Source organism: Heliangelus exortis, chromosome 6, assembly GCF_036169615.1.
Source record: "Heliangelus exortis chromosome 6, bHelExo1.hap1, whole genome shotgun sequence".
In the NCBI taxonomy this organism is placed as follows: domain Eukaryota; kingdom Metazoa; phylum Chordata; class Aves; order Apodiformes; family Trochilidae; genus Heliangelus; species Heliangelus exortis.
The window spans coordinates 8,059,944-8,083,468 of NC_092427.1; the positions used below are offsets into that span (position 1 = coordinate 8,059,944).

At 41.8% G+C, this 23,525-nt stretch overlaps 1 protein-coding gene across 3 annotated transcripts in view; it reads left to right on the top strand.

Annotated features, from left to right (window-relative positions):
- Nucleotides 1-23,525, top strand: part of DPP10 (dipeptidyl peptidase like 10) — a 448,704-nt gene that overhangs the window by 203,946 nt on the left and 221,233 nt on the right. The window contains exon 1 of one of the 3 annotated variants that reach the window (XM_071746524.1): nucleotides 2,190-2,640. The exons of 1 other annotated variant lie outside the window; for it this stretch is intronic. In XM_071746524.1, coding sequence (XP_071602625.1) covers nucleotides 2,569-2,640 — 72 coding nt within the window. In that variant the 5' untranslated portion in view covers nucleotides 2,190-2,568. Of the gene's footprint in view, nucleotides 1-2,189; nucleotides 2,641-23,525 lie in introns of those variants that run through there. One more of the 3 variants, XM_071746525.1, reaches the window with a different exon arrangement.

Consider the following 23,525-nt stretch of genomic DNA (forward strand, 5'->3'; position numbering starts at 1 on the left):
AGCATCCTGGGAGGATTCCATCCATTCATCTGCCTGTGCTCCTGATCCATGCCAGCCTGAATCTGTGTGTTCCTGCCTTCAGCTCCCGACTGCTGCTGACCCCAGGATTCCAGCCTGGACTTTCCCAGGGCTGCCCTGCAGCCTCGGTGGTGACGTGAGAATTACTGGGGGAGAGGAGGGAAGAACATGATATGTTTTTTCTGCATATTTGTATATATTTAGTAATTTTTCCTTTTTCATTGTTACTGTTTCATTAAAACTGTGTAGTTTAGTTTCCAACCCGTAAGTCTCTCTCCCTTATTCTCTCTGCTTTCTTTATCAGGGAGGGGGATTAATGGAGAGCATCTCTTATTTGGTTAATTGCTGCCCCAGTGTTAAACTGTGACAACATATAACCCTGATGGTGTCCTACAGCATTCTTGGCATCCTCCTGCATTTCATACTGTGAATCTGATGACTGCAGTGTGCTCAGCCACCCAGGAAATGGACAAACCCCACCAAGATTGATCACAGAGGGACCACCACACTGCAGCCTTGTGCTGCGGCTGGGAGTCTGTGGAAATGATACAGTAGAGATAGTTTTGTAGATACTAATTTTAGTTTTATTCAAATTGTTTCTCTCTACCTTACCAAGCTTTCCTGGAAGACAGTGCTGGAAGCCCTTCTGAATCAAGATAGAAGACATTTGCTGCTCTCATCCACAGGCTTGGTACCCTATTAAAGAAAGAAATTAGATTTGTTCAATGAGATCTGCTCTTGACAAATTAATGGGGGCTATTAGTCATCTAGTTTTCGTCTAGGTGCTTGCAAAGGTAATTTGATTATTTTTTTCCTAGAACTTTTATTGGTACCTCAAGAGAAATTGTCTTTTGATTGGTGGAGGAGTCAAGACAGGGATGGGTGATAGAGAAAGATGGAAATACTTAATACTCTGTGTTCTGTGTCTGCAATTCCTCAACCCCTCACCAGTTTAGGCTGGGATCTTACATCTTTGTCAATGTTATTAATTATGCTCACCATCCAATCTGACCTTTCTTGTGTGGTTTGATGCAAAAAAGTACTAAAAAAAGGGCAAAAACTTCTCTCATGTGCTGACAGCTTTCCCTTTACCTTGCAGTCTTGAGACCCAGGCTGGCTCAGAGAGTGCTGGGGCTGCTCCCATCACCCCACATCCCTGTCACAGTACACTGTCACCTCGGAGGTGATAATCCTGTGTTCTGTGATCCTGGATCATAGAACTGGCCTGAATTAACAAATAGCTCAACCCAAGCCAAAGTGTTTCTCATGCCTGTATTTGAGGTTCTTCCTCACTGAGGTTCACTGTTCCTTGTTCCTTGAGTTAGCATCTACCATCACATTTTCACCTCCTTTCTTCTTGCTGGTTAGAAACAAATTCCAGTTGGTCCCCTTTACTGGTCCTTATAAAAAACTTCTTATCACCAAATGATTATAGAACTTAAGGATATATGGCAGACTTGGATTAGATATTAGGAAGAAATTTACTGTGAGGGTGGTGAGATGCTGGCACAGGTTGCCCAGGGAAGTTGTGGCTGCCCCATCCCTGGAAGTGTTCAAGGCCAGCTTGGATGGGGCTTCGAGCAACCTGGTCTGGTGGGAGGTGTCCCTGTCCACGTAGGAGGTTGGAACTCGATGAGCTTTAAGGTCCCTTCCAACCCAAATGATGCTGTGATTCGATGATTTTACGGCAAAATGTGTCTGTAAAGTCTTCCTTGAGGTTCTCCTTTCCTCTAGCTCCATGTGAGAGCTTCCTGTGCTGAGTTCAGACCCGTTCTACTGCCTTGGTCTTTGCGTGATGAAGGCCATTGTGATCGGAAGGGTTGTGATGCCCTATGCTGACTTCTCCGTGAGAGGGGACAGTCCGGTACAGGGAGCCCAACCTTTGGCTGGTGCAACGCCAGGGACGGGCAGGGCACCGTGCCCCTGCGGCCCTTCTGGAGCTGTACGGGCAAGCAACACCACAGACAGGCAAACAACACACCTGTGCTGCCTTTAATTTCTATACACTCGCCCCTGCCCCGCCGTGGTTCCTCGCTGCCGGCGAGGCAGCAGCAGCCGGGGGGCTCGGGGGAAGCCCCCGCCGGGTCGGGGCCGGTCCCTGCGGGGCGGGTGCGGGCAGCGCGGCTCCGCCGCAGCCGGGAGCGACGCCCCCGTGTCGGGGGCGCGGATGGTCTCTCCCGGTCCGGCGGGAAGCGCTGTGACACCTGCTGGTGGCGGCGGGACGAGGCGGCCCGGCCCAGGGAGCGGAGAAGAGCGGAGCGGGGCAGTCGGGGCGCTTCGTGTCCGGTGCCCGGCGGTGATGCGCGGCCGCCTCCCGGCGCGGGGCTCGGCGGGACCCGGCGCCCCCTGAGCCCCTCCGGCGCGGCCGGCCACTGCGGTAGCGGCGGCTCCGCGTTCCCCGCCCGTCCTCCCCTTTCTCCTCCTCCTCCTCCTCCTCCGCCGCGCCACTTCCAGGGGAGGCTGGTGTCATGCGGTTGGCGCCGAGGGAGGGGTGCCCGGGGCCGCAGCGGCAGTGAGAGGCGCCCGCCGAGCCCAGCCGAGTCCCCTGCGATGACAGCCATGAAGGAGCAGCCGGCGCACCCGGGCGGCAGGGGGAACCCGCCGCCGCCGCAGCCCGACCAGGTGGGAGCCGCGGCGGAAGGGGCCGGGGGGACGAAGGAGGGGAAGTGGTGGTGGGGGTGGGGGTGAGTTGGGAGAGGCGAACGCCCGTCGTCCCGGCGAAGTTGCGCGGAGCTGGGTGGAAGTCCGGGGAGTGGCGAGCGCCCTCGGGGCAGCTGGGCTGGGAAAAGCGGGAGCTCCGCGGAGCCTTCTCGGGGGATGCGGAGACCACTCGGGGCCGCTCTGAGGGAACCCAGCCTTGTGCGGTCCCGCCCCGGGGCTGGGGTGCCGGTCAGCCCCGGCCACCGGAGGCAACGGGTCCTTGCCCGCTAGTTACACTGGGGAGGGGCACCTACCGTGCCGGCGGGCTCCAGCGGCGCCCAGACGGGGCGGTGGGCACCGGGGATGCCGGCCGGAGCTACCGGCGGTGATGCGGAGCGGCCGGGGCCGCTGTCCGCAGCACCTCCCGGTCCGCGGTGAGAGCGGCCCCGTGGGTCTGGGAAGCTTTCCCGGAGGGTTTTTAGCATCGTCTGGGCGGCAGTCACGTCCCTCGGTCCGGCGGGTTACTGCCCGCGGACTGACGGGCTAGGCTGACCGGGTACCAGTACCGGTGTCTGTCTCCCGGTACCGGCTCGCTATCGAAACGGCCGACGCTCGGGCGTCTTCCCCGTGTGCAGGATGAAGGCTGAGCACCGGGGGAGCCGCTGAACTGGGCTGTCAGCATCAGAAAATCGAAGTTCTTATTACCAGACCGCCGGATCTGTAGCGCTCTCGGGAGGGATGGGGCTGTGCGGGTTCCCACCGACACCTCCGGCCGGGCCCCCCCGGCTGCTGCTGCGGGGGCGTTGGGATCCCCCGGGGCCGCCCTCCTCCCCTCCCGGCTATGAGGCCCCGCGGCACTGCTCGCCCTCACTCGCAAACACCTAAAAATCTGCTAACTCCATCAGCATGCCGTGACTGAGGGTTACTTTTTATTTTTTTTTTTCTTTTACAAACGATGAGGAAGCACTCCACCCCCCCCAGTTCTGAGCTCCCTGATGCTGAACGGGGCTTCCAGGACGTGGGGAAAAGCGCTTCACGTTTTGATTCCTGGTTACACGCATCGGCAGAACTCAATATTCCTCCGATGCACGAACACCGGGTGGAAAACGCCAGCAGTGAGGGCTGCTGTGCACAGTTATGTTTTAGAAAGCCCTTATCTGAGTATCCAGTCCTGCACAACCGGGCTGCACATTAAGCTTCTGGGTAGTACTTGCAGTATCAGTGAACCCATTAATTTAAATACATTCTAAAATGAGTGGGTTTTTTTGTTTTTGGTTTTTTTTTTTCTTTTTTTTTTTTTTTGGTTTTGTTTTTGTTTTTTTTGTTTTTCATTATGGGACATTTTCTTGTAATACAGATAAAATAATACAAATGAGTTGGAGGAGCTTTCTTGAATAAATTAATTGTGTAAGTTACATTATCTGGAAAAGATGGGTGACTTCCATCAGTACTTAAGTTTCATGCAAATAGGATTTATTGGAAAGTCAAGATTGCTTTAAATGGTCTCAGAGGTTCACAGAGCTCATAAATTTCAGGGACATTGTTTTGTTTTAGAAGGATACTGCTTTTAGATATAGTAGAAAGTGCTTGAACTTAATAAATTTTTATTCCTTTATATTCATTTCACACATGTTGAATTCCCAGAATAGCTATTTGATTTTGGAGGTGGAAATCTTTTCAAAATGGACTTAATATTTTATACCAAGTATTACCAGTTTGACTACGCTTTTAGGTCCTGTTGGAGAACAGCAGTAAACTTACAGCAGTAACTCCACTTAAAACATGCAAAATATTAGGAATTGATGCTAAATAGAGAAATATTATTACTCAAGTACTCTGAAGTTCTCAGCCTCTCTTGATGTTGGATGAGAGGCTCACTCTTGTGTCTTGCTGCATGAAGTAGAAATGTGAAGTCCCATAGATTTGCATCAGGCTTTTCCAGACCAAATTTGGGTTTGCTGGTAAAAGCTGATATTGACTCAACTTCGATTGCCTGTTGTCAAGGATGCTGGGGATGTCACACAGTAAATAATGGCATCACATAGAAAATGTCACTTTTAATAGTGAGTCTTTCTATGGCTTTCAATACTAATAAGGTTGCAGACCTACCTTCTGCAGTGAGCTCTGTAGGGGGTGAAACCATGGTTGGGGGAACTCTGCAAATACCATGCACCTTCACAGCAGCCAAGATCCAGATGTCCAGGGTTTGGCCAGAGGTTTTCTGACTCAAGGGTTTATGCTGGAAAATGTGTGATGTGGCTGTGACCTTAGCAGAGGGATATTACAGCTTAGAAGGTTTTTGATGACTTTTTGCAGTTGCAGTTATTGAACTGCAGCCATGGTGGGTGCTGTGGTGAGCATGGAGGAGAAGAACAAACTGAGTTTTTCTGTACTCAGTAGCACTGTCACTGCTTGGTCCATGTGGAAAAGGAAACTTTCTGTGGCCCTCAAGAAATCCATCTGTCTGGATAGTCTTGTTTAACATTTAATTTTTCTTGTGAGCTTATATAAAACTGTAGTGTCCCTGTAGTTTTTGTTTGTTTGTTTGTTTTTTGGTTTTGTTTGTTTTTTTGTTTGTTTGATTTCTTTTTTTTTTTTTTTTTTTTTTTTTTTTTGACAAGAAGCCACATCTGCATTTGGAAGGTTTCTTGAGATATCAGAAGCAGCATATCTTTTCTGTCAGAGAAGTGATTTGGGCTGTGGGAAGTCCAAGAAGGAGCAAGGAACCACACCAGGATATTCTAAGTGTAAATCTCTTTTCTGCTTTCAAAGTCCAGTTTAACAGATACTCCTGAGAACATCCACAGTGAAGTTGATGCATTTGTGGGAAGTTTATAGGCTTGGGAACTGAGCTGTAATTTCAAGTTAGAGCAGTCTGATGCTGGGACTCCCTGCCTAAATAAAAGCTTGGATTGACTGACTGAAGGATCCACAGCCATCAGCTTATAAATAGACTGGCTACAACTTCATAACTGATGTTTCCCCTGATGATATTTTTAAATCCTGTCTCACCTGTGCCAAGGCATCTAATAACAACTTCCATTAACAGTCCTATTGATGTTTCAGTGATTAGAAAGATAAATCAGGCAGATTTATTCTCAACTGTTTGCTAAATGGTGGCTCCTATTTATTGCCAAAATTACAATTTTATGTTCAGGTGATGTATCTGTAGAAAGGAAAATAGCTGTAAATTACTTGTATTTCTTCTCATTTGTGGAAAGCTCTATCAAAGTGCTCAGACATCTGTCACTTGAGCTCTTGTGTTAGAAGTGAAGGTGGCTCCCTCAGTTCTTCTTAGAGAGTACAAAACCAAATGTTTTTTATCTTGTAGCTTTTAAGAACCATCCTGGGGTCTTGGACAATGATGTTTAGTGATCGTTTTTCGAAGGCACAACCATTCAGTAGTCAGTGGACAAAAAGTATTTGAAAAATATAATGCACCTGTACAACTTGCTAGTTGATCAATGGTACTGTCTTTATTGATGAAAATCTAAGATAATTCCTCTAGATATTACATTTGTGAGGCTTCAGTCTGTTTACAAAGAGACAGATGATCTACACCACCTAGTGCCACTTGCTGTTCTTTCTGTGTAGGGAAGACAGACCTTTGGAATTTATAATCATTCTCTCCTGAGCCTCTTTTACTCTTCCAACATAAGATGTTTTTAAAAATGGTTTCAAAAAAGGAAAAAACACCACCTTTTTTCCGTTACTGCATGTAACTTAAGAATCTACTACATTATTCTGCTTAAAAACAAGTAAGGTAAAATAAAATCAGACTAGATTGTGTTGCACTATATAGAGAAATTATTTTGTAAGCATTTAAATTACATGTTTAGTATAGATACAGGGCAACTGACTGCTGTTTGCTTCGCTGCCTTGATTGAAGGAGTTGAATTTTCTCTGTCCCAGGGCCAGTGTTTGTGGTCACCAAATAAGGGGTGTATTCTGAAAGCACATCTGAACAAAAAAGAAGAATCTCTTAATTTGCAGTGACTAAGGCCAAAATAGTTTATATTTTTATGTTATCCATCATTGCCTTACTTCTTTTTCCCAAAAACAGACTCTGATCTTACAGTGGCAAAAACTTTGATTGATAGCTGTGTCTGTCCAGAGCACTACTCATCCTTATGGGGTCTTATCAAGGTAAAAGGGCTTTCTCCTCTGCTCCAGTCAGGGCATTTTGAGATTAATGGGTCAGGGTAGAACTGAACTGTTAATCATATTTGTACCACAGTTCCAGGAACTTGGAAGATTTAGTTAGGTACTCAGGTCCATGTCCCCTGCTCGTGGTTGTGTTCAGAGTTGGCTGCAGGCTGAAGTAAGAAATTCTGTACTGGTACATAATCTGAAGTGACTTTGCATTTTTTGCTTTTACCAACTTAGTGGAACTTCATTTGTTTTGTTGCAGCAATGTATCAAGCATCTAGTTTGCAGGGTTCAACATAATGCCAGAAATATCAGGTCAAAAAATCCAATAAAAGTGGAGAAATAAGGTTATATTATTATGCCCAGAATATTTCATAAAGAGTTAGCATCTAAAACTTATCTTCAACTTTTAAATTCTATTTCATACACTATGTACATGCTATACAGTATCCATGCTGGATCCAGAAAGAAGGATTACAGGCTTGCAATATGTGACCAGCAGCCCAAGAAGCTGGGCTGAAAATGTATTAACTGTGGTGGGCTGGAATATTGTTCAGGACACAAGTTTTAGGGGAAAGCTGTGTCATCTTCCAAAAATTATGTGTGGTCTTGATTAATTTTCTCTGTGCCATGGGGCTGTTACCATCTAGTTCAGTCATGTACCTAATTGTGATTAGGACAAAAAGCCTGAAGCTCATCTTACATCTTCATTACATTTTTAGTTTTCTGGCCTGAGTTCTGTGTAACAGGGAAGAGGAAGATCTCATCTTTTGTGCTTTCTTCTGGTGTTAGTATAAAAGCCTCACTTTATGACACCTTGTAAATGGTCCCTGTGTGTATAGGATCTCAGGTAGCTGAGAACCCTCAGAGGTGGGTTTTTTTAAGTGACTGTATATAAGCACATGTGTGTTTCTGCGTAGATCCCAAACTCAGAAGTGATGGATTTCTTTTCAGAAACTCACTTTCCTAATGCAGAGAACTTCAAAGAACTTTCCAGTGCCTGACCCACCCTCTTTCCTGGGAACCTGCAGATGCACAGACATGATGAAATCTCTGTTGGTGGACACAAGGCAATCAGTGCTGATGGTCTCTTGCTCCTTACACCTCCTCTCAGGGTTCCCACACCTTTTTGCAGGCTCTCTCTGTCTTGCTTTGAAAATAGCATGGGAGAATTTGTGCAGCATAACAGCATCTGATTTTTCAGCATTTTGAGCTTTCCACTTCACAGGTGGATTAAAGGGATTACTTAATGCAGTGAATCACAAAAACCTGTGAAAAATGGCAGTCTTTTTGGCTCTTTGTTAAAGTAAATTGCAGGCATGCTGTACTTTACATAGTAGCCTCAGATATTTGAGCATACATATTGTATTAGCTACTTTAATACAGAAGTCCTAAATTTCTTCCAGTGTCTTCTAACTGAAGGTATTGCTTCAGGCAAGCTATTTTGATAATTAACAAGAGGGAGGAACTCTTTAAGCAGAGATGTTATTCGATGCTATTTTAGATTTAGAAAGCCTTTATCTTAGTATCTTTTTAATAACTTGAGGACATTCAGAGATGACATGCATGTGTTTCTGACTCACAGATGTGAACACAGCCTTTCTTCCTATAGTGGTAATAGGGATGAATGTCAGAACTTCCACTTGATAGAGATTTGAGATGTCCCTGACCTATGAAACAAATATTTGGATGCACAAGACTTTACTTCACTCTTTAAACTTCCTTCAACATTGCACTGGAAACTGTAGGCGAACTCATCAGCTGCTATGTCTTGTGCAGCAGGTAGCTGTGATTTGTTGACAGTATCTTTTAACTCTTATAAGACCCATGTCATATTTCAGGTCCGTGCATTAGCCACAAAATCTTGGCTGTCTCAAACTCTGTCCCTTTCTACTTTAATCATACACTTCTTTTACGCTCCACTTGGCTTCATCAAATAATGTTCATGAATATATGATAGAAAGAAGAACAACGCTGATGGTGACTGATGATGATAAATTACTGTATTTATCCATGAGGAAGGACACTGGATGACCTACAGATCTGAAGCTGAAAGACCTTTTTTAATAGTTCTTAACACTGCTGGCAACAGCCACATAAATTATTGTGTTATTTGTATAGACAATCTTTAAATAGCTTTGAACAATTCTAAACAGAGATAAAAGCCTTCTGACATTTAGAAGAAGTTGTTGAAGAAGATCAATTAGGAAGTATTAAACTATATGATTTAAAGAAAATAAGGATTCTTTAAAGGCTTTTAAAGGGTTATTTTAGACTGTCCAGGGCAATAATTGCAATCTGTCTTCCTTTAGGGAGGAGAAAAAAAAAAGAACATTTCATAGCTTTCCAGAAAACAAACTGGCCAAATGCTAGAGTTCTATATTTGGAAGGATGGAGAGCATTCCAAATGCTAGTGGGAAAACCATTAAACTCATTTGAAATTGCTGGGCAAGTGCAAGAAACTAAATCAAACACTGCCAGTGTGCCTGATCACTCATCCTCCCTGTTTGCTCTTTCTGCTCCCGATGGTGCAGAAGCTGCTGACTTCCTTTTTTCCATTCCCAGCTTCACAGACTGGTTTAATCAAAGCATTTAACATACATTAGGGGAGCCTTACAGACTGAAGATTTGAGCTGAAGTACACTTTGGGAGTAATGAGGTGCTGTGGTTTTGAGTCTTATGGAAGAACTGTTTAAATTGGATGGTCTAATGAAAAAGTAAACAAAATGGCTATAGAAATTAGATGCCTTGGGTAAGAAAAAGTGCAGTTCAAAAAGATCTTGGTAGTCCCTGCTGAAAATCTCCTTTCAGCAATTCCCACCTCACTTTTGAAGAATTCTTCAGTATCCTGGTGCAAATAGCAATACAGCAAAGATCCTACCAAAAATGTATTCTAGGGTCTTGTTCTAGGGTGCAGATGGTGGGAACAGTTATTTAGATGTCATCAAGCGTAAATAAAAGTTTAAATCTTCATGAGCTAATAAACCCACAAAGTCAGAAGAATCTGAAATGAGTGGGTAGCTGTAATGCAAGGAGTTGAGTTGCATAAGGTTCTTCTTTATTTTTAGTTCAAAGGCTCATTGTATTGTGGCACCTTGAAGCTCTTAGCTTTTAGTGCCTGAGATGGCTGAAAATATTTCTGTATCAAGGTCCATTCTGACCATGCTTATCTACATGATTTTTTTTCTCTAAAGTCAGTGGGACTACTTATGTGTCTGTAGGACTAATCATACAATTTATTCCATAATAATTTTCATTTTATCTTGGGGAGAAAATGTTCTTTGGTATAGAGTAAGATGAGTCAAGCTGCACTACTCGAGCTATATGAAATATGAAAGCTAGTTATCAAAATGTTGTCATTGGCATTCTCCAAGGTTTTTAGTAATAAATGCTCAGTGTTGTGGCATGTTTTTGAATTCAAAAGGACAGAACGACATTTCTAGTATTATGTGCCAGACTCTAAAAAGGTTCCTGAAGGCAGCTGTCAGTGGATGCAAGTTGTTGGCTCACCCAATACAAGAAATCCAGGCTTTCTAATATATACTTTTTTTTTTTTTATTTATTTTTTTTTTTTTTTAAAATTTTTTTTTTTTTTTTTTTTTATTCCTTGCAGTGTTTCTACACATGATTCTGTTCTGAAGTGGAGATTTGCCCCTTTTTGTGTCCTGGCACTGTAGGTAGATGGGAGTTTGATGTTGGAGTCCTGAGCACCAATGTTAAGACCTTGCATGTCTGATTTCATTGTGGTGAAACAAGTGACAGCTGAAGGGAGGAGGATGAAGGCTGATCTGGGTGGGTACATGAAGACTCCAGTGAAGCTTCTTTTTGTTGCTGACTGTTTGGATTGGGTCCTGAGCTATTTTCTTTTGTCCCTCTACTCTTTTTTTAGACACGTCTCTGATTCTGTAAATTGCTGTGTTCTGCGTGAGCATTTCTCAAAACTCTCTCACTTCTTCTTTTTGTTTCACATTTGTTACATCTTCAGATGATTCTCTCCTGAATTATTTTCCCTCAACTTCCCCCAGATCTCAACGACAGGTCTTTAATCTTCTATACACAGTTTTCTTCCCACAGCCCTTCTGCCTTTACCAACGTGGTATTTCTCTTTGTAAGCTAAGCAACATCTTTTGTCTTCTGTTTTTCCTTACTCTTATTTCCCCATGGCTGATCATTTGAAAAGTTGTCTCACCTAGGTGTACTTCTGGCTTATACCAACAGCACAAAGAGGAGTCTCAAAACAGAGTAACAGTAACAAATATCATGAATTTCTGTGTTTTGATACTACCATTGTGATCCAGTGATTTCATTTGGTACTGAGGGGTCTGAGGGCATAAAGAGAATGGTTCTCAGGTGCCCATGGTGTCTTTAGTGGAAGCAGTATAAGGCAGACAGGCATTTGATGGAAATTTATTCTGTTATGTGCTAATTCTGTGCTCTAATTTCCAATCCCATAACATCAATGACATTAATATACAGTAAGCTTGCAGTTTAAAGAATGAACTGCTCAGCAAATAAAAATGGACTAATCCTCATGAAATATATATTGGTATGTCACAGGAAATTTGATTTCTCATTTCTGGTCTCTGCTTCATTTGTATTTGCAACACACGCGAGCAGAATAATCTGGTTTTTGAGTTGGTGGTGTCATCATCATACAAGAATTTAAGAAAAGGAGGTTCTTTCTCTTCCTCATAGTATAGTTAGCTGTACCATAGAAATGCCCTGTTTATTTGAGAAAAGGAAATAAGACTTTACTGTACTAATTCTGTGAGCAGCGTGACCCTAGGTATCAGCTCAGGGGATGTGTTTTTAGAAGCTATGCACCAAATGCAAGAATCTGCTATAGCTGTCTGACTCCATGCGATGCATATGGAGAGATAATAGATAATTTCTGAAAGCAGCACGTGCAGGGCCATGTATCATGCCAGCAGAGAAATATATTCAGTGTGTACAGAAAAAGTAAGCTTCACTGAAAATGTCCTTTTCTTGAGGTTCTCATGTCCTGTGACCTGACCCAGACAATAGCCAAAGGAGATTCCCTCACCCAAGCCAAGGTTTCCCTTTGAGGGAAAAGTTACCCTTTGAGGGTAGCCAATGATGACAGCCCCCATGGACCATCGAAATACCTCTTGGTCAGATTCAGGTGAAACGACACTCAAGGTCTGTTTGTCTACAAACAAAATAGCAATTTTATTGCAGTAACACTTAAAGGTTGTTTCGGAGCAATTCTTTGGGAAAACAAGTCACCTACAAGTAGCTACGTGTATGTGTGTGTATATATATATATATGTACATATATATATATATGTATGTATATATATGTATGTATATATATATAAAATAAAAGCACAAAAGCAGATACTTGAATGTTCAGGCTGCACAGTCACAAAGGCTAATTATTTAGGTAACAAAAACCCTCTCAATACATGGATGTTAATGCTGCATAACCTAGAAAAGCTTGTGGTAACAGTAATTTTAGGAAAGAGAAAGATAAAGTGAGAGAGTAGGAGAAGAAGAGTTGAGAGAGAGATATGAGAAAATCACCAGTCCTGCATCTAGCATTGGGCCAGCCAGCTGGGGAGGATTGGTGTCAGTGAATCTCCCCAAGCCCACCAGTGCAGCCCCTCATTTTACATCCCTGTTTCACTTTGTAAGCCTGGTTGAGATGTATCAGATTGAACAACCAAAGCAGACCTCCATCCCCAATCCTTAGCTCTATCATATGCAGGATCTAGGCCCTATGCAGACCCTTATCTGTCTTCTTCCTCTCCAGCAATCCCTTTGGACATGCTAATGAGGATTGGTTCAGTGGTTTGCAAAGGTGACTCGGTGCCTGCTCTCTGCAGAGCAGTGTAAGAGGGTCCAAGGGTCTGGTGGAGAGAGTTCCTCTATCTGGTCCCTCACAGAAGTCTGTTTCCCTCTCTCATTCTGACCACCCTCTTGCGTTATTTTTACTTGGGGGTTATGGTACCCAACCCAGCCAGGGATTCAAACGAGGCTGGGTCTTTTTATTCTAAACCAACCAACCAAGCAACAACAGTAAAAACAAATAAAAAAACCCCCAAACCCAAATCCAGAATATACCGTCAAATCCAACTTTATCCTTTCCTTTATTCAGGTTATGCCTTATTAAATGTATTATTTGTGTCTAAGAAACTGCCTGATATACTCTTCATAAATCTTTTCTTGTTCCTGGGTGGGTACAGATTCCTCTAAAATGTGAGCCAGGCAAGTGTGATGCACTGTAATGCAATGCTTTAGTTCCTCTCACAGTTGCCAGTCTATGTGGACTTAGTAGCACTTCTTTCTTGGGAGGAAATGCTGCTTCAGTAAAGGACTTTTTTTCTGTCTTCTAAAAAGGAAGAAGAGTTTCTGCCAATATAATGCATGGAAAGTGTAAAGTAAATAATTATCCTTAACTGCTGCTGTTAATATCTCTTAAACTGCTGTAACTTACAAAGGTGTAATCCTCTTTACCCTTAGTTACCTGTGCCATTTCTTTTTGTTAGGCTTCCTTCTTCCATCTCCCCTGAAGGTGGAGGGAGGTACTGAGTGTGTTTGCTCATCTCCACGTGAGAAACTACTTCAGCTAAAATAATATTCTCTGAGTGTTTGCATGCAGGCTTCCCCTTCAACATTTCTTTGGTCTGCAATCAAACTTTGCTATTACAGGACAGTAACTTGGGTAAGCCCACAGCAGCATTTTAGTTTGGATCTACCACATACCAGTGCAACAAATCCTAATGGTATTTAATGAACTTTATGGCTTGCACCCCAGAGCAGTTTCAGATTGTGAGCTGAATTCCCTTAGGATGAAATTAAGCTCCAGTAGCATGGTTGGGGTGCTCCAGCTGCTAATGGGGGTATCAGAGTATCAGAGTAGAGCTGGTCCTTGTAACCTGAAACACACAGGTTATGGACATTAACCAGGGTCCTTAGTTAATGTCTTCTCACTCCAGGTCTGCTTGCTAATATATACATAGCTTTAACAAGCCCAGAACTGATGTGGAAGTGCATATCTTTAAAAACAATTGTATGCTTTTGTTTTGTTTTTCATTTGGTTATAGACCTGATGCAACTGGTTGTAAAACTTCTTTTTCTCGCGACACTGGACTTTTTTTCCTACATGTCTGGAGGTATTTGTTTGCCGTTTTTCAAACATACCAGTGTTTGTTGCCTCCCCAGTTAAGGTGCAATTAGACCGGGTTGAATGGGTTGCAGGTAGAGAAGGAGTCACAGCTTCACCAGAGAGATGCCTATGAGGGTTGCTCAGAGTCTAATTATAAGACAGAATCAGCACAAGGAGAGAAAATGAGTATAAGCCTTGATGAGGTTTATAGGTCATATGATCTTTGGTAACTGAGATTTTTGCATAGTGCTACGTAGGTGGTTACACCTGAAAGAGCATCAGTAACTTGGAAGGCCATGAAGACTAGGAAATCAGAGATTAAAACCTCTTATTCTGTTCTTGGCTGGTTGTAGAATTTCCATGTGGCTTGGGTAGGTCCTTGAAGGCTGCAGTTCAGGGTGTGCTGTTCTTGCTGAGGAATTACAGCAGAGTTTGTTAAAATCCACCCTCAAAACCATCCCTGCAGGCTGAGCCTGGACATGGTATATGGAAGATTTTCTGTCCATTTTAATAGAGATTGCTTCTGTGCATGGAATTTCACTTGAGAAAACTTGTGAAATCCTGAAAAAAAGACTTTTTTTTAAAAGCACACTGATTGGAAGGAAAATTAGTATAATCTGATTTTCTTGTACTATCCATTGTCCATCTATCATTCTAGGAAAATAGAGCTAAACTGTAAATAATGAGAATACTTTAAAATGTAGTGTATGACCCAATATGTCTTTCTGTGATTGGCTATAAACTTTAAGGCATCATTTTATGTGAATAATTCTATAGTTCTGGGTAGAATTAATATTCCTTGTTTGTCTTACCCCAACAGATAAGGTCTGTAGTTTCCAGATAGCTGTTCTGGCTATCAGCACAGTCCTGTGGGACTCAGCAGAGCAGGATGGAGTCCAAACCACTCACCTATTTTTCAGTAATCTGTAATCACTAAGAACCCACTTAGTAAATACTGCTTTCATAGCAGTTTGAGTCTTTCCATCATTTGCAGGGGCTTGCAGTAGTAATAAGGAGCATCACATCAAATTGTCAGCAGGTTGCAAAATACCAGAGGAAACCAGATTTTGAAATGTCTGGCTGGCTGGCTGTGTAGCACTGGGACATTGTGCTCAAGTGCAGTACAGAGTAATGAGCTGTGGTCACACTAATGTGGAAACCTTCCCTTAATGAAGGAGAAATGGTGGTGTCTATTTTACTGTAGTGGATTTCCATTAAAAGCAGGGAGTCCAGCACGTCCACCATCTAAAATATGTGCTGGGCTGAGCTTGGTGGAAACAAGGTACATAAATAGGAGGGATGGATGAGACTAAAATCCTTCACTTTGCCCAGTTAAAGGAGGACTCAAACAGTAAAAAGTGCCTTCCAGGTGCCCCTGTATGTTACATGCAGGTTCCCCATCTTGCAGAAATTGTAACAAGAGGCAGTAGCTACATAAAAGAAAAAAATGAAGGTGAAATAAGAAGTCTATTTTTCCAGTGAGGCAATTTAACCCTTGGAATAGAACTGCTGAGGTAGGTTTTGAACTGTCTGCCTTTTGATGTATGTGAACTAAAAATTTTTCCAGAAAGATGTCCTAGCAAAAATTCTTGGCCCCTCGATAGAGAGGTATTAGAGGGAAATATGATGGGTTGCATACTCTGAAAGGTGAAGTGATGGGGGTCCTTTTTGATGCCTTGGTGAATCACTGAATTATTAGCAGTTTTACCATTGTGGACAGTCAATAAAAATGAACTTGTACAAGAAAAAATGCTTTTTTTACCAATTATCTCTTTTTTTCACCCTTCTGCTGCTTGACAGTGATGGAAAGTTCTTCCTTCCATTTTTATATGCTACTGTAAATCTTTGTCATAATAGCAAAGGAATAATAGGTTATTTTATATATGAGCTAAAGGTTTCTTTTCCCAAAGACTGAAGGTATGAAATCCTACTCTTAGACAAGTCTCCATGCAGAACTTGACAAAACTTATATATATATATATATATATATATATATATATATATACACTTGCATATATATATATATATTTATTTATTTTGGGGTCTGAAAACTGCAGCTGTGCCTATGAAAAGAATTTCAAAGTCTGCACTTGGGCTGTACGTGGCCAACATTCATCCATGCCCTGATGTTAACTCTGGTTCTAGAACTCTGGTCTGGCTGAAAGTACCGTGCCAACTTTCTTTTTTCTCCATGACACCTCAAACATTTTAATTATGCTGCATCTCACTTGTTATATAGATTTTGAGGCAAATAATTTCCTTCTTTGCTGCTTTTTGTGGCATAGACTGTTGCAGTGAGAGAGACTGAATGCATTTCTTCCTTAAGAATATGAACAATGTTGGGTCAATTAAATGGAGACCAGAAAGACATTAATACTGATTTCATGGCTTCAGCAGGTACAGTTTGGCCATGCAAATGAATAATGTTCACCAATTTCAATTGAAGTGATGCCCTCTGTTTGGTGTATTTGTTATTCTGTGTGTCAGGGAGGTCATCATTTTCCTCCCAACATATAAAATCTTGTTTTACATCTGGTAAATTGGAACTTGATTTAGAGATTGGGTCAAATCTAAATTTTCTTTTTTTCCATATTGTATTGCTCTTTGTGACATTGCACATGATATATAGACAAATCCTGTATTTAAGGGTATTTATAGAAGTAGTGTTTGGTCGCTGAAAACAGGCTAACTGTTTTAAATGTTTCTATGAAGGCTCTCAGGTTTTGCTGATGGATTACTGGGAGAATTTTACCACTAAGGACTTTTTTGAGGTTCCTGGTATGAAGAAAACTCTGTTTTGAGATTAAATTATTCAGCAAGTGTTTTTCAAAGTAATTAAAGCTTCTAGCACTTAATGTTTTATGGATGCAGATTAAAAATGAAGGTTGATTAAATCATGACAAAGGGAAGTTTATTCACTGCAGATGGTGGTGTCTCTTTTGTGACTGGTGGGGCCCTGTTGAGCCTCCTCCATTATGTCAAATATTGAATCGTTGTATTAGTGCAATTTTTTCTAAGTGATGACATAGTTAAAATGTGGGCAGTGGAATTTGATGTAATAATTTGCTGAATAATTTGATGTAATAATTTGCTGTATGATACACAATACTTTTTTTTTTTTTTTTTTTTTTTACTGTCAGGTATCTGATTTATAGACCATTTTTCAGCTTGGTGTTTTTAAAATGGTCAGGTGAGGTATACAAAACTCAACAAGATCAGAGAGTCAGGTCAAGCAAATGGTTTTCTTGTTGGAAAGTAATAGACATGCTAGTAGAGCATGGAACAGCAGCAGTTGTTAGAGCCTGGTGCAGAACAGTAGGAATCTGTAACACATATGTTACATAAATTATCTGTGCATGCCTTTCTGCCAAGTTCCAGGCTTCAGTAACTCATTTGTGCTTTTTTTCTTTTTCTTCCTTTTTCTTTCCTTTTTCTTTTTTTTTTCTTTTTCCTTTTTCTTTTCTTTCCTTTTTTTTTTTTTTTTAGTTTTTCTTTTTTTTCTTTTTCCTTTTTTTTCCTTTTTTTTCTCTTTTTTTTTCTTCCTTTTTTCTTTTTTTTTTCCTTTTTTCTTTTCTTTTTCTTCTTTCTTTTCCCCCCCCTTTTTTATAGTTGCTTAAGAGCTTCAATGTGTGAACTCCTTCAGTCTTTTATCAATTTTATTTGGCTGCTTTCTCTGGATTGAGTGCCCCATCCTTTGAATGTGTGTATGTGCTGTTCAGGAGACAGTAACATCACCTTCAAAATAAGAACAGCAAACCAAACCTCACAGTGCAGGTGCCTCTGTAGGTGATGTACATTCTCTCCTGCACAACCAGAGATCTGTTGACTCGCTGAGGAAAATATTTTCATATCAGGTGAAAATTGTTCCATACATCTCTACACAAAAACATTTTTTGTCATCCTGAGGGCATGTGTGATCTCATGAAAATGAAGGTAGTCATTAAACCATCACTCAATTACAGTGTTTATTGTACAGTAGACTTGGCCAATCTATGGATTTCCCAGTGGTTTCCCTGGCAGGATCTTTCTGCTGTCCAGAGGGTGCACCTCCTGATACAACGGAGGGCTGAGGGTTTGTCTTTTATCCAAAGAGTGAGAGATCACACCTCTCTATGGGGATGGGCAGGCTGCTGGTGCTGTGTTTCCTAGAGGTAAGAAACACCTTCTGGCAGAGGTCAGATATCTTCAACTTGGGTCACCCAAGGCTGTTCTGATCATCATGGCAGAAATAACCACAGACTGAACAATCTTCATACTCCTGTGGTGTGGTTAGCAGGTGTTTAGAGAAGATGCTTCTTAAGCCAAATAGATCCATACCTATGTCTTGAGTAGCATGCAATATTGCTGATATCTCTGTGGGTTTTTTCTTTTCTTCCATCTCACTAGTAACATAGGGTTTCTATTCAGTAACTGAAGCTTTCTATTAATTATAATTACATTTTCCAGTAATACTAGCTTATGGTACTGGCAGTTCATCAAAACAAAAAAACAGAAGTAATTTTTCTTTTTTAAAAGAGAGAATTTAGTTCTAGGTGGCTGATGAAGTTAAGTCCAGAATCATCTGAGCAGCCTTTAATGACAGCCTATGTGTGGTTTGTACCATGTAAGCTGCAATTAACAATAATCTGAATTCTTAGTTTTAGCACAGAGGTTGGTTGGATGCCAGGCTGTACCACAGAATCATAGAAACATGGAATGTCAGGTTGGAAGGGACCTCAAGGATCATCTGTTCCAACTCTTCTAATATTGTTTACATATGTCCCAGCACACCATTGAACTGAGACTTAAAACTTTCCAAAGTGGGAGAATCTACCACTTCCCCTGGGAGACCATGCCAATGTCTGACTTTTTTTTTTTTTTTTTTTTTTTTTTTTTAGGGAAGTAAGTTCTTGCACTTTAGGAACTGTAATCTCATCTTTAATGATAAAATGGAAAACAATTTGTGGTGGAGCATCCAAAGGGGGGGGAATGTCCTTCAGCACGTTTGGGCATTTCATAGTTATTCTACAGCTGGGTCAGAGAGGGGACAGGGATGACTGGCAGGGAGATGAGGAGTGGGTGCAAAGTGAGGTCTGTCTGGGGGAGGCACAACACTGCCAGCATCGTGGTCTTCTGAAACAGGACAGCAAGCCAAGACCAGCTTAGCTTTTCCAGCTGGAGATGCTTTGTAGTGACTGTGCTGGACTGAGAAACCTGTGCAGAGAGGGACCCAGATGGCTTTGTGGAGCTCTCTGTAGCTATGGGTGTCTGCTGGAGCTTTGTCTCCTATTCATTTGGGATTCCTCCAACTCTAATAACTTTTTTCCTTCCTTCTCTCCCTCTCTCCTGCTAGGATAGGTGGTTTTGTACTGCTATCTCTAGGCACTGTGTATGTACCTGTTTGCAGGTCATGGTAGGATTTATCAGTGCTGCCGCTGAAACTTCTCAAGTTCCAATTTCCTCACCTCATCCTCTTTCCTGTCAGCAAAAACAATGAAGAAAACCCCACCATACAAATGTGGAATATCCACCATATGCTGTATGTGTGAGATAACTTAGCAATCCAAATATTTCTTAATTATCCTGAGTTTGCTTTCTTGCATGCTGCCAAAGTAATTTAGGGGTTTGTACTCTTCTGATAATTTTCCTTCATGGTCATGGTGAAGATCTGGAGTTGTGTTTTGAAGCTCCAACAAGAATGTGTTGCCTTCAGATTCACAGTAAAGCCCTGCAACACTGTGTTCTCCTGACACAAGTCAGACTTAGTTCTCTAAAAACTAATTTTTAGATTCATTTTATAGACTGATTTTTACTTGTCTATATTTTTGTTTGTTTTTAATAAAATGCACACATTATGCTTTGTCCTGCAATATGTCTTGTCTTTTCATTTCTGTACTCATCAGCATTTTAACAGCTCACCTCTGTCTGATTCCTCCAGTGTCTCTTCCCACAAAACCCAGGAATGTGCTCTGCAGCTCCCAGTCATTTCCCATCAATATTTGTACAAAGCTGAGAACATATGATGTATCATTTCAGGTTAGAAATGAGAGCCTTAATAGTTGAAGAGAGACAGATGAAGAGTGTATATGCTTAGAATTTCACGGGCATTAGACAGATTTGCAAACCCCATCAAATAGAGTGTATCTGAAATATCTTGAGACCCTCCATCAGTTCCTACCAGACCTTTAGAAAACACAGTAATAGCTGTTTCTTAACCAGCAAAGCTTTCGTGGTTTGGTTCCACTGGGATAGAAACTTCCAGATAATATTAATCTTCCTCATGGGAAAAGGAAAAGATTGTGCCTTTTGAATGGTTTTGCCCTACCCTGCAGAAAGGGTTAGGTTACGTCAAGAAAGGGAAGAAAGTGATGGAAATAGTATTTTTGTTTTTCCATAATACATCTTTTGCAAATTCACCTTGATGAACCAGCAACAGCATAAAGTACTTTGTTTTTTTCTTTTTTTCCTTTTTGTGCTGCATCTCATGGCTATCCCAGTCCCTCTTCTTGCTACCAAAAAAATCCTTGCCCATTACCATCTGTGTCCTTCCTGCATTTATAGATTAAGTCATACTTACAGCAAATGCATCTACTTTCTGATCAGATTATAGGAATTTCTGAGACTTTGAGGTGTCTGTGCATCACCTTGAAGTGTTTGAAAACAGCTGCCTGCTATCAAGATTTACCATCACTTGGGAAAACTCAGAAGTTAGTCAGCTTTTAAGGTACTGCCCAGAGGCATTGCATTCAGGAGGCAGCGTTCTCTAGTGTCGGCGAAGCATGAAATTTAAGACTCTCCAGAAGTTCACCTCAAGTGTAAAACTTCTAAGTAAAAACAGGATTTGGAGGCTGCCAGGAGGTTAATCTGTGTGAGGGTGAGTTGTTTTCACCAAGAAAAGCCTGTTCCTTTATGGATCTCTGAATCTGGGCTCAGCTCTGAATCTGTCAAAGTTGCTGAAATATCCCATCTCTTTCAGTGAGCAATGATTTTTGTACAAGGTTGTAGGACCTTTCATTATTTCTTTTCAAACCAGCTGCTGGTTTTTTTTGAGAGCTCCGTTCTTCAGCTGTGTGGTACCAAAGACTTTGTTTCTGTGCTTTTGTACTTCAGCAGTTCCAGTTTAATTCTGGGAGAGCAGATGGTCGATCAGTGTCTCCGAAAGTTTTATTTATATTGTGACAAGGCTTCAATCCTGATCCAAGATTAGATTGCTATTCTAACATCAAGGGAAACAAAAGCATTTTTCTGAAATCTAAATACATAGGGTAACTACCAGGTGGATGTAAGATAATACTGTTATCCCCATTTTCCAGTTTTCTATTTCAGTTTTCCTAAAATGGAAGTGAATTGCTGGGGTCTGACAAACTGAAGAGCAGCTTGCATCAGTTGTCTCTGAAATGGGGACAGGGTATTTCCAGGCAGAGGGAGAATATGGAGTGAGGAATATTATGTTCTCATGAAGTGATCAGAGCTTTTAAAAATCATTGCATAAACAGAATGTTGGCAAACAAGCCCATCAGATTGGAAAAAGGAGCAGTAAGTTTGTATGTTGGGAGAAGAAGTAGATGCAGGGTACCAGTGTGGCTTGGTTGAAAAACTTTAACTAGAGCTTTATGATCTATTTCATGGTGACTTTTCTTGCTCAAGGGCCTTTGGTGAATATTAATTTTTTTTTTCTGCATGCAACGAATGAGTTTAATATCTCTAGCTTTATATGTATTGATAATTTAAATCTACTGCAATCTGTGTTATAATTATTTGTATATACTGACTTGGACCTTTCACCCTCTACCCATCATTGCTATCTTCAACTCTTTGGGCCATGCCAAGTGTGGTCCTGCTTTGCTGTGGTGCCCAGATACCTCGAGGCTGGGTCTGAGCATGAGCCATTGAATCTGGTGCTTACAAAAGGTTTCAGAAAGCAGACGTGGGAAAATAAAACAGCTATCACTGCAGAATGGGTTGACAGAGCATTCATCTCATCTCAGCTGAGACACTGACTTACCTTAGTTTTGGGTGTGCACCTCTCATCAGTACTTTCAGAGTCCTAACAGCATTTCTGGAAGAAGCAGTATGGTTTATTCTGAGTTTTATTTTACTTACCAGGACTAGAGTTTTCGTGCCTGGATTTATGATACTTACCATGTATGGAAGCTTTCTTCTGTCCTTCCTGACCTTTTTTTTTTCTTCCAAAATACACTGGTGTCCCTGGACAATGTCTTTGTGCTTACAGTCAGAATTTGGAGGTTTGGAGGCACCATATCCTTTGTGATATGAAGCCAAGCTGTAATAGGATGTAATGTTCCCTGCTTCCCAGGACAGTCTACATTTGAGGTAGTTAAAAATTTTGAAGCAGTTTAAAATGCTACAATGGTAGGTAATTGGAAAGTGAAAAATGTTGTAATTTTTCCCCAAAATACAGGGCTTCCCACTAGGAATGCTCATAAACTTGTAGCTGTTACTGTTGAGATTTACTTAGGTCTTCATGTTGGGATGCGTGTTCTGTAAATTCAGTTATATATTTTATTGATATTTTTCTTAGAAATTAATGAAGCCATAAGTAGCCCTGCTGCTCAGAGAATAGCCATGTTCTCATTCACTGTTCTAGGGCTCTGAAGAAACCAGTCTCACAGATGCTTCTCCAATCTTACAAGATATTGAGCTGGACAAGCTGGATGTGATCCACATGAACCCTTGACTCCTAAGTGGTATAACTTAGAGCAACTCACCTTCTCCTCCCCTGTATAAACTGATTGTGAGAGGAGTTGCAGAACAGTGAGGAAAAGCTTTAATCCAGTCATTCAATCCCTCAACGTTAAGATAAAGCTCCAAATCTCATTTTCTTGTTCAGAAATCTTGCATAATAAAGCCACCAGTAACCCAGATGTAATCTGGCTCTTGCTCCCCTGCTGCTGGCTGGTGGCAGGCGCTCGGGCAGCAGCCCAGAAGTTTGGATCATGGCACAGCTGCCATAATAAAAGGAAGATATTGTAGCACTTTATTTTTATATTATTTTTATAATATTATAATGGTGGATTTCAGACAAGGGGTTGATAGAAGGGTGTGGTGTGGGTGGGCCACCCACTGTGCACTGTGGTGCAGACTGGTGCACACAAAAGGTGTCTCAGGTCCCATGAAGTTGGGTTGTATGGGTATTATACCCTTTTTTTTTTTTTTTTTTTTTGGAAATGTTGTAATGAAAAACTCTGGGAAAAGGAGATGGATGTGTGTTAGCAGCACATGCAAGCTGGGGCAGTCCAGCTGTGAGAGATGCTGCAGCCTCAGCATGGGGTGATTTTGGTGTCACCTGGTACAGTGTGCAGTTGGGATGTTGTGGTGGTGTCATGGTACCTGTCACCAGAATATTGCTGGCGCAGAGGTTTCTCACTTTGTCTGGGTAAGAAAGGGGTGCTTTGGCACTGTTTGGAGCTGCAGATGCTGATGTGGGGTTTCACCAGTCCTGACAACTGGCAGACCTGAGGAGAAAGGCACAGACTGATTTTTGCATTTCCTTAGAGTGGGATATGACTGATCAGTATTCAGAAAGGTGAAAATATCACAACATCCAGCCTGGAGTATGTGGGCTCCTGAAAACTGCTCTAAGACAGAA